Raw genomic sequence first — 11,746 nt, 5'->3', positions numbered from 1 at the left:
GTGCTGTAGCCACGCTCCGAGTCAGTGAGTCTGTCCGCTGTACAGACTAGTACTATTATCATAATTAATTAACAGGCTGAGGCAGCTGAGATCCAGGCTGGGGCCTCTCTCACATGATCCGGTTTCAGTTTGGTTACATTAGGGTCCCACATGGAGAGAGACCCTGGACAGACTCCTTAGTGCCCTTCCATTTCTGGTTCTTTTTTTTATAGCAGTTTTCAGATCTTCTTTGACTTTCTCGTTGCTCAAATGGATGTGATTTCTGATATGCTTGATTTTTTCTTGCGAGAAAGTGTCACTCATAGTCGTTGAAGGTCACTCATAATTCCACTGAAATTATGGAAATGTCACACATAAGCAATCTGAAACCTTGGCAGCTATTCAAACTGAAACCTTGACAGCTATGCTCTTCATGTTGCATATTTCCTTCAAGCTATTGGCACTGTTTTGTTCCTTTGTTTCCCTTCCCTTTGGTTTCATGTATTTCCATTTCAATTAATTTTCCCCGTTTATTTAACATTTTATTAGCTATATTTGTGTACTGTGACTGTCTCACAAGGTTGTCATTGCTGTGTTCACTGCTGATGGCAAGATAAACAAATCAGGCCAGTTCAGCGCTTTCGAGAGACCCTAACTGAGGAGCCATATATACATTTAACAGGTGTATGCATTTTCTAAGCTGAAGTCTTGCTCGGAGCTCGACTGCTCCTGTCTGTCCCTGCAGCGGCAGCGATGAGAAGGGTCTCCTTGAGCTTGAGAGGGTGTGGCTACTGAAGAGCTGTCCGAGCAAGCCAATAGGACAGAGCTGCCGAAATATAGAAAGCTACGACACCAAATACTCAGGGTGCGGTAACGTAAAAACGGCAGAGACTGAAGAAACAAAGGAGGAACTCGCGCGCCACTGTTCCAGGCACCAAGTCCATCTCGCACCAATATGCCGCAAACCACCTCAAAGTTCGTGTGCGACAGTTTAACCGACTCTTGTAGCCTTGTTCGCCTCATGCTTGTTCGTAGCCTTTTGGTTACGGGTAGTGTTGAAAATTCTAGAAAGATGTCGAGACGCAAGGCAAGCATGTTCGACGATTCGAACTCGGTAAGTCATGGCGATCCGGTCGTGAATGAAAGCTACTTAAATACATAGTTCACAGACCTCTTGAGACCTGGCACTTAATCTTTTTTACAAATTAAGCACTGCACACAGGTGGGCACAAATAGGGACTATATATTTAGAATGTTTTCTTTTAACACAGGAAGAGCCTGGTAAATCCACCAATACTTCCAGCACTCGCCTGCTTGTCTGTGTCCCTTTTTGTGCCCACCTGTCCAGTACTTAATTTGTAAAAAGATAAAGTGCCAGGTCTCAAGTGTTTCCATCGGAGTCTCATTCATAGCTGCCAAAGTTTCAGATTGCTGTATGTGACATTTTCATAATTTCACTGTAATTATGAATGACATTTCAACGGCTACGGGGACACTTTCTTGCAAGCAAAACGAAGCCAAAATGACTCCACAATAAGAGCCAGGATTCACCAATTATGATTTAAGGAATTTGTTTTAGGATATTAATCAATCCCGTATATAAACAAAGTAAATGTTTAGCATTTTCTCCTCATCTGTATTCTCATCCCATACCATATCCAATACTATCGAATGCTGATTGAGTAGGTGGTAGAATATTGCTACTGTACCATCTTGTAGTGAGCCTAAAAAGCAAAAGTTTTTTATCTAATCATTTTTATGAGTATCTAAAATTATTTTAATTCTGTATTTGTTGATCTCAGTTGAGGTCTGGATCACATAAATGTTTTTACTGTTTACTGTCTGTCATCCCAATACTTACACAAGAGCAGCTCATCTGCTCCACAGAAACCTATTACCTAGGTGAGATCAAATACTTCCCCCAATATGGCATTGCCTACTCGGCATCCTTGCATAAAGGAGGAAGTACGTCACCAGGACTGCCTTTTCTTTTCTTTCTTTGTCTGCAGACCTTTTGCCTAGCGAGGTCGGGTAAGTTGGATTTATTTATAGTTATCTTTTGCCTACCATCACTTGCTCTAGCAGTGAGCCTTTTCTCGGGTAACCTGGCTGCCATGCTCAGTGTTATGTTATGTTATATGCTCTTTTATACCGTGCTCAATTACTACCGGAGTATCCTGGCGCGAAGTGACCAAAAGAGAAGAACAGAAGAATAGGGCCAACGGGGAGAACCTAAAATGCCATTTTAAACAGATGAGTTTTCAGAGCTTTTTTGAAAGGACCAAAATTCAAATTCGACCGGAGGGCCAGAGGAAGGTCATTCCAAGCCGACGCTGCTCTGACCGCAATCGACTGCCCACCCAGCCGAGATCGCCGGAATTGTGGGACCTGCAACAGATGTTGGGTGGCAGAGCGCAGTTGTCTGTTAGGAGAATAACGGCAGAATCGTTTCATCAGATATGCAGGGCCGAGGCCATTAATGGACTTATGGGCCAGAGTGAGTATTTTAAACAAGATCCGTTGCTGCACTGGCAGCCAGTGTAATCTCTGCAAATGGGTCGGACACTCATGCGGCTGGAAATATTGCATAAGAGTCTGGCCGTAGCATTTTGAATTACCTGGAGGGGCCCCACCAGATAGGCCGGAGATCCACCCAACAAAGCATTGGCGTAATCAAGGCGCAAAAGAATTAATGCTCTTGCTACTGTCTCTCTCGCTGTAGACGGAAGATACGGAAAAAACTTCTGCATCGCTTTGAGGGTGCCGAAGCACCCCCCGTCAGTTTCTTAATATGTGCCTCGAACGAAAGATCTTCCCCGAACCAGACTTCCAAATTCTTAGCCAGGATATTAACCGAGCAGGGTAATGGCAAGCCAGTCGGCCAAAGTAATTCTCTGAATGTAGGAGGAAACTCACCATACAATAGGATTTCCGTTTTATCCTCATTGCATTTCAGCTGGGCGGCAGCTAACCAGTTGAAGACAGAGGAAAGACAGGACCGAATCGTGCCCGTGTCCAGGTCAGCACTTGGCCACGTAAACAGCAATTGCGTGTCATTGGCGTAGGCGTAGGCATAGGTGTAGGCTATAATTTTGGCCCCCAGTTGTTCCGCCATCATTATCAGGGGAGTCAAATACACATTAAATAGCAACGGGCTCAGCGTTTGGGGGGAGGGGGTTGTGTAGGAGAGTAGGGTCTGCTTCCTATGGTCACCCCCACTTTTTGCTGTGATTTTCTGGTTTTTCGACTTTAGACTGGCTGTGGCCCTGCTAATCAGGCCCACAGCCTAGCTGTTCTCTCTCTAAATTGATACCATGTACTTTAGGTACATACCAGATTGGGTACTGGGTCACCTCTGTGAGCCCCTGTATAAAGTACCATAGGTACTCAGTGCATAGGTGTATCCAAGGCCTACCTGGGGCTGCAGCATGTATTATGCCACCCCTGGCTGGCCCTCCAAACTGACACCAAGAGATCTGTTCACACAGTCTGGGTAGGGTGGTGTAATCACCTCTAACTGAGATGTAGTATATCAATATCTACCTTATATATAGACACATAGTAACCTATAAGTCACTCCTATGGCAGGCCTTAACAATCCTGGAGGCAGAGTGCTTGGTTTTATGTGAGAGGGTGCCCTAGCATGAGCTGAGCCCCTCTGCAGCTTTCGGAACCATCTCCTTGTAGCTGTTCTATGATATAGCCATACCATATACTCTTAAGTGCATTATAATCCTCGCAGTTAATGCTAACTTTGGTTTGGCTTTATCAAAACATGTTGTGTAAGGTGTCAAACACTTTGGAATACTACCCCCCTTCCCACCAGTCCTGGTGGCGGGGTAGCATTCCACCCTTCTAGAGGGAGAAGACTTGTAGTTACTGGTTTCCCCGGTTAAAGTTAAACAGAGCCTCTGCATCACAAAATGAATGTTGCTGCCACAGACACAAGTCTGACCTCCTGCTGCTGGACGAAACTCCGGCATGGGAGGCCTGGACAATAGGTTTCCTGTCCAGGGAGGTGCCAGCACCTCCCCAGACAGGGTTTTGTGTATTGGGGCAGGGAGGGCTGCATCAGCCGATGCTTATCCAGACACTGCCTGGGGAACAGAAGCTGCTCCATGCATAGCCCGGTTCAAACCAGTTGCTGGGGCACTCCAGCCCCGCTTTGGCGCGAAACTGGACAAAGGGAAAGGGGTGTAACCACCCCCTTCCCAGGTCCACCCATAGGAGGGACCTACCAGGCAGTCCAGCCCCTAACCTTAGTATAAGTATAGGAGCTGCGTCCCTAGGACTTTAGATTACCCTGGACGAATCTTTGCAAGACATATCCTGGACCTTCGACATTCCATTTCGACTGGAAGACGGAAGACATCTCCCTTGGGGTCAAGGAGTGACCACCCTGTGCAAACAGGCACCACCAGTAACTTGCCGGTCTGCATTGTCGAGGCTCCCGCCAGAACTCGAAGACTCTGCAAATCAGGACATGGACTTCCAGACATCTCTGACCCTGTTCGATGACCACATCAAAGCTGAGACCCGTGCGGACACGAGAGACGTGGGACCGGAACTCCTGGACATCCTGCATTTTGCTTACTGCATCGACTCCCGCGGTAACTTGCAGTTGTGCATTGGGGCATGAGAAGCCCCAGACCCGAGCGCCATTTGCACCGAAGCTCAGCCCTCCAGACTCCACGAGTGCTGCTCGGGGCCTGCTCTTGCATTTCAGCTCGACACGTCTTCCCGGTTCCTTGTCCATTGGCTAGTGAACCCCCTGAAGACTTTTCTTTTGAACTAAACTGCTTTTCTTGTTGCTCCAGGCTTGCTCCAGCTTCCCTTCAAAGGAGAAGCACCACAGACCTTGCTGGTCTGCAGCAGAGCCAATCTCAACATCCTGCATGGGTTGCAGTGGCCAAGGCTTGTTGGGTCCAATCCGGATACCGACACCGCGGTCAACTAGATCCTTCGCGGGACAGCTCGAATTCAGCTCCTAGTTGTAGTCAACACCTCCTGGTTCTCGTAGCTGCAGAGATAAGCTTCACCTCTTCACCTGAGATCATCGCGACATCGCTTGGTTCCTTCCTGGTACCTTTCTGGTTACTGGCTAGTGACCCAGACTCTGTTCACTCTGCTTTCAGGTTCTTCAGATCTTCGATTCACCCTTGGATCCACCCGGACACTTTTGCTCTGGTCGCCTGCAGCACTTCTTTGCAGATCTCCATAGAAAACTTCGACGAAACCCGACACCAAAAGGCACCTATGCACCCTGCTTCCCTGGGTGAGGTAACACGAGTACTCCGGTGCTCCCGTGGGTCTTGACTCTTGAAGTGTCCTAGTCTAAAGGGGTTTTGTCGTAGTCCATCCGGAAGTGCCCTTAAACAGTAACTTTGTAACTTTTACGTTTCCCATTATAAGTCAATGGTAACTCGAGACTGTGTTTAGACACTGCACGCGTCTCCCGTGGGTCTCCTACTTCCTAACCTTTGGTTGTTTAGTTTAGCCCCAGCGATTCCCTAGGCCTACTTACTATTTCTGTCGTGGTTCTTATACCACTATTTTAGTATATGGTTTGTGAGGCCCATAGGGCATTACTGTATATTGTGCAACTTATCGTATGCTTTGTTAAGTAACTTGTATTGTGCTTTTACCTCTGACCTCATAAAGAGTGCAGAGGGGTTGTGTTTAGAATAAATACATATATATTTGAAATATACCTTGTGTGGTGTCATTTCATTTGGTATTCAAGGGATTATAATTGGTAAAACAGCTTGCTTCACATGCTCTTTGAAGTCTTAGCCTATTGACTGCTGGTCCATGCTACCACTAGGATAGCTTTCTATAAGGTTGACTTTACAACCACCATCAATAAGGGTCGATTAGACTGGTGCAAGGTGCCCACTAGAACTAGTGGACATCATATGCCAGGCTAACTTCTCACAATAAACACAAAATATTTTAATCTCATTGGAACTAATTTGAATAGTCAATGGAAATTCTGAAAGTCTGGCCATGGATTCTGGACTCCCCTCATGGACCTATGCTGGGCATCACTGCCACCTAATCCAAAACTTCCTTAGAATCCTTCCCCATCTGCAACATACATTTGTATTTCTTATACATTTGTAGAATGTCCTTCCTTAGAGTAGAAAAGGAGTGGCTTCTTCCACCTTTTTGGAAATCCGTGGATATCTTTGCAGACAGTATCTCTGCCACAGTCTGGACTAAGTTAGACACATGCTATTCAAACCTTTCATGTTAGGTACTGCTTGTCAATATGAAGTACTTGGGTCGATCTATAGTGGGTGTCTAAGTCTTCGCGGGGGTAGATCTTCCGCTTTGGGTTGTGGTCCTGCATGGGGTTGTGAGTGTCCATTCAGTGATGCATGAGCCTATGCAGCTGTAGTGTAGCTATGTTTCTATGCAATGGGGTTGTTTGAGTGTGCAGTAAGTGTGCTTGTCTGTCCAGAAGTGTCACTGCAGTTGGGTTGTGTGTATGTCCAGTGAGAATGTCAGTGAGGCAAGATGAAAGGGGACAAACCAATTAGGTTGGGCGCAGGCCACATATCTTGTGACAGACAACTCTTCCCCAACTGCACAGAATTTCTCATCCATTTCTTTTTTACTGCAACACAGAGGTACTCCACCTTAATTTTGACTTCAGAATATCGTGCTACCAGATTATTATATACAAAATATTGAGGGTCGAAATTTTGAGAAGATAATTGGTAAGTAAAGATTTACTATTCTTAAATCCAGACACTATATTTTGGTCCTCAATATTTTGGCAGCATGATGTTTCTGCAGTAGATATTTCCACATATAACCAACATGGATGGTTGTGCAAATATGATTCAGCTTGTGATTTGGACCAGTATATCCAAATTATCATACCTTAAGTCAGTTTAGCTTTTCACAATTTTAAAGAATGTCTTAGAGCAGTCACAACTTGGATGGATGCAAATTGTTTAAAACTAAATTCTGACAAAACAGAATTTTGGTTTTTCCCAAAGTGACCCCCTCCACCTTCTATCTGGTAGCATGCTGAACCTGTCCTAATCATATCAGCAGGTCTGCTTGAAATGTGTGCCCCATCTGCAATTCCAAAATTTCTGATAGATACATCTGCCAGTGGATTCCTCACCTTGTGAATATCCCCTTGCGTCAGCAACACTCGGAAATTCTTTTTGTAGCTTCGCGCCGACGTGGACGACGTCATAGAGGCAAGGCATTGCACGCGACTCCGCAGACGTCACCGACACCACAATAGGCCCAGGCCGGCGTGATGACATCAGTTCCTTTTTTTCCGTGTCCTCGACGCTAACGGTTTTCAAGGGATCGTCTGTAGCTGTTACAGTAACTTTGTTACTCTGTGATTTTTCTCTGTGTTTTATCGTCTTCTGTCGAGATGTAGTCGGAGAAGACCGGATTTAAAGCTTGCGGAGAATGTGGCAAGACAATGTCAATCACTGATCCGCATGAGTGCTGCGTCTGGTGTCTGAGCTCTGACCATGACGTTGAGGATTGCCCATCTTGCAAGAAGATGACACCGAAGGCCCTTCGAGAGAGGGAGACGAAGCTCCTCGTTGCGAAATTTGAAAGTAAGAAAGATAAGAAGACTTCGATGTCACAAACTCGGCGTTCGAGGTCGAGGTCTCGTTCGAGGTCGCGCTCGGAGTTGTCTTCTGCTCATGCTTCAAGGTCTTCGAGGAAGAAGCACAAGAAGAGGAGCCATGAGTCCTGACATCACTTAGGGAAGGACTCGAGTTCGAGACCGAAGTCGCAAGTGAAGCTACTTCGTCAAGAAGCGGTGGCTTCGGCTTCAGGAGCCCAGGACTCTGAGGGTGAAGCTTCGCGTGCGGATTTGCCTGAGTCACCGAAGCAGCTGCCGAACCCTTCTCCGGATCCCTCCCATCCTTCTGGTCAGGAGGATGAAGGTGAGGTGGAGGAAGTTGGTGAAGTCGAGGTTCCGTTGCCTGCAGGTCCGTCGACTCCAGTGCACCAGCCTGAAGAGGAGGTCGACGTTGTGACGACTCCGCTCCCTCGGGAGCAGCCTTTCCGGCTCCAGGTCAGGATCCAACGCAATTCCTCAATGCCATGTTTGGTGTCTACTCCAGGGCAATGTACCCGTCTGGTGCACCTATTGGTCCCACGTGTCCTATGCGTTTAGTCTGGGTGCTCCCCAGGCTTATGCTCCTGCGCCCTTTATGCCTTTCATGCCGGCTCCAGCACCCCATTGCATTTTCCGACGCTGGCAAAGCCTTCGACGCCGAGGCCGTCGACGCCGAATCCATCGATGCCGATTCTTTCGACGCGGTGCCCTCGACTCCGATGCCGAATCTGGTTCGTCCTCGAATTAAGCTGCCTCGCCCGATTCGGGTTCGGCGCCGGCTCCGACTCCAGCGGAGTCGCTCATGGATCCGTCGGCCTCGTTTGTGAATGAGAGGTCGAGGCGTGAGGGGCAGAGGCTTTTGGAGGAACAGAGGTATCGGGATGAAGACGTGGAGGAAGGTGAGCTTCAGGAGTCTGAGGATCCTTTTGATGACCTGAGGGAGGCTAGTGGCCTGGAACTGTCTCCTGAGTGGGATTTGGCCTCTACATCTGATACACCTTCTACAGATGTGACTCCTTACCATGTGGTAATAAAGAAGGCGGCAGACTTGTTAAACACCACTCTGCCTACTGCTGAGTACAAGTCTAATATTCTGACGGAGGTCCTCCAGTCACCTTCCTCTGTAATTGAACCAATGCTGCCATTCAATGACGCTTTGGCTAAGCCGATCTTTGAGGTGTGGAAGAAACCTTTGTCAGCCCCTGCCGTTTCAAGGGCAGTTTCGAGGAGATATAGGGTGGCTCCTAATGACCCTGGCTTTTTTATCAACACACCCCCTGCCTGAAAGTTTAGTTGTGCAGGCTGCCTGCTCTAAGAAGTCTGCTGGAGCTTTTCCGCAGGTTCCTGAGGAAAATGAGTCGCGAAAGCAGGATCAGGCAGCTAAGAAAGTCTTCTCCTCAGCCAGCATGGCATTAAAATCTACTAATGCGACTTGCCTGATGGGACATTACATCCATGCCCTGATGGATTCTGTGAAACAGTTGGTGCCCAAGATTCCTGAAGGGTATAGAAAGGACTTTCAGGAGGTTATATCGGACACTCAGGCTGCAGCAAGGCAGGTAATCCAGAGTGGGCTGGACACGGCAGATTCGGTGGCGAGAGTCATGGGCTCTTCGGTGGCCACTAGGAGAGCTGCGTGGTTAAAGTCATCGGAGTTCTCAACAGATGTACAGTCTGCCTTAATGGATTTGCCCTTTGATAGGTCTGGATTGTTTGGGAAGAAGGCTGACGCTGCTTTAGAGCGTTTTAAAGACAGCAGAGTGACGGCGAAGTCGTTGGGCCTTCAGATGAGAGGCACATTTGGGAAGCGCTTCAGAGTATTTGGCAGGTCTTCCTTTTGAGCCTACAAACAATCTCAAGAGCAGCCACAAAATGCGCTGTACAAGTCTTATAGGGGCAGACAAAGAGCTCGGCCCAGAGGTCGTCAAGCCTCCTCCTCCTCTTCCCGTTCTAAGCCCCTGCCAACGCAGCAAAGCAACCCTAGATCCGCCATGCCGGATCATGTGGGCCCAGTGGGGGGTCAGCGTACCCATTTCCTACGAGATTGGGAATTGATTACATCAGATCTTTGGGTTCTCAATCTCGTGGAGAATGGGTATGCTCTTCCTTTTGCCAGGGTTTTTGTTCGGAGGACCACCTGCTTCTGCAGGAAGAAGTCCTGGCACTGTTCAGAAAGGGTGCGATAGAGGTAGTTCCGGAGCAGGAGAGAGGTCAGGGATTCTACTCCCGGTATTTCCTGATCCCCAAGAAGGATAGCAGGCTTCGTCCAATCCTGGACCTCAGGATTTTGAACCTCTATCTCAAACAGGAGAGGTTCAAGATGCTCACCCTTGCGCAGGTTCTTCAGGTGCTGCTGGAAGAAGACTGGATGGTGTCGATCAATTTACAGGATGCATATTTTCATATTCATATCCTGAAGTCGCACAGGAAGTATCTCCGTTTCACAGTTGGGTCGCAACACTACCAGTTTGCGGTCCTTCCATTTGGTCTTACTAATGCGCCTTGAGTCTTCACCAAGGGGATGGCAGTGGTGGCTGCACATCTCATAAGGTCGGGGATGCCGGTATTTCCGTATCTGGACGATTTGCTGATCAAGGCAGAATCTCCAGAGATAGTGCTCCATCATCTGCAAGAGACAACTCAGTTGTTGCATAGGTTGGGTTTTTCAATAAATGTACCCAAGTCTCACCTGGTGCACTCCCAGCGCAACCTGTTCATAGGTGCGGTACTGGACACTACTGTGTCATGCATTCCCTCCTCCTCAAAGGATTCACAACATACAGGAAATGATTCCTTTATTTCACAGTGGAGCGTTTGTTCCAGTCCTGAAGGTCCTTCGTCTGCTCGGTCTGATGGCTTCTTGCATTCTGTTGGTCAACCATGCACGCTGGCACATGAGGGCGCTCCAGTGGTGCCTCCGCAGGCAGTAGTATCAGCACAACGGAGATCTCAGGGAGTCAGTCAGGAGCTCCAGAGAAACTGCGGCGGATCTGTCTTGGTGGAGCATGGAGGGCAGTCTGTCACAAGGAAAGCCTTTTCAACTACCTCCATCGGTGGCCACCATCATCAGGACTTGAGCTTTGAGCATTAAAGTTGATGACCCTAGGAAAAAAATTAAGGTTCTGAGACAGACACTTCCCGAAGGGGTCAGTGGTGCTACTTGAAATAAATCGACAGTGCTCTGTGAGGAATTTGATCAGGAGCATCCAAAGCAAAAAATTGTTGTGCATAGAAATCATATACACAGCAAGAGAAGTCCAGGTATCACTTGTGGATATTGCTTCAATAATAGTTGGTAGATATTCAAACTTTGAAGGATTGAACGAGGCAACACGCGATAACGACGTTGAAGGTGGCAGCGTATTTTCAAAACAGATGATGGTCTTATGAAATCATCTCCAAAAGACCGAAACGTCGACTACTGAGTCTAATTCTGCTTGATATTTATTTACCACTATTGATTTTCATTTATTTTTGATTTGAAATCATTGTGTCATTATTTGTTAGCAGTGTAGACTTATTTTGAGATATATCTTAGGAACATACAAGACGCTCCCTTTTATATCCCAAATGCATTTTTCTGTACCCTACCTGTATTGTTGATTCAATTTGCCTGTTGCAAAGAAAATAACAATCTTTTGATTAAAAAAAACCTGGTTATTGTATTCTTTCACTTCTTTAATGTGTTAGTGTGGTAACATTATTGATGTATACTTGTGAAACTTCATTCAGCCACTAATTTTTAGTAGCGTGGGTACTTGATTCATTGCAGTCCCTCTTGTGCTGTAACTGAGAATTCTTAATAAACAAACCCCTTGCTGGCCCATTTTTTAAACGTTTTAATTGCCCAAGCCCGCAAGGGTATATTGGGTTGCTCACCCCCTTCAAAACCGTGCCTCTATGACGTCGTCCACGTCGGCGCGACGCTACAAAAAGAATTTCTGAGTGTTGCTGACGCAAGGGGATATTCACAAGGTGAGGAATCCACAGGCAGATACTGTATCTACCAGAAAAAGTGTTACCGAAGGTAAGTAACTTGTTCTTCTGAAGTTTCGTTGTGGCGGCAACCCCTTTACTGTACACCCTGCAAAATTATGGCCAGGCTTCCTTTTTGTTACAGTTAATTGACTTGGTCAGCCTTCAAAAGGCAACTTAAAACCT

The 11,746-nt window shown here is 47.0% G+C and overlaps 1 protein-coding gene across 1 annotated transcript in view; it reads left to right on the top strand.

The window, feature by feature from the left end:
- The first annotated feature begins 890 nt into the window (after positions 1-890).
- The window catches only part of LOC147708350 (uncharacterized), a 361,159-nt gene continuing 350,303 nt past the window's right edge, over positions 891-11,746 (top strand). The window contains exon 1 of the mRNA XM_086925726.1: positions 891-1,093. Coding sequence (XP_086781852.1) covers positions 935-1,093 — 159 coding nt within the window. The 5' untranslated portion in view covers positions 891-934. The remainder of the gene's footprint in view (positions 1,094-11,746) is intronic.

This window comes from Lissotriton vulgaris, chromosome 6 (assembly GCF_964263255.1).
Source record: "Lissotriton vulgaris chromosome 6, aLisVul1.2, whole genome shotgun sequence".
NCBI classification, from domain to species: Eukaryota; Metazoa; Chordata; class Amphibia; order Caudata; family Salamandridae; genus Lissotriton; species Lissotriton vulgaris.
Note: the sequence above shows the minus strand (reverse complement) of the source record. Positions and strands in the feature narration are given on the sequence as shown.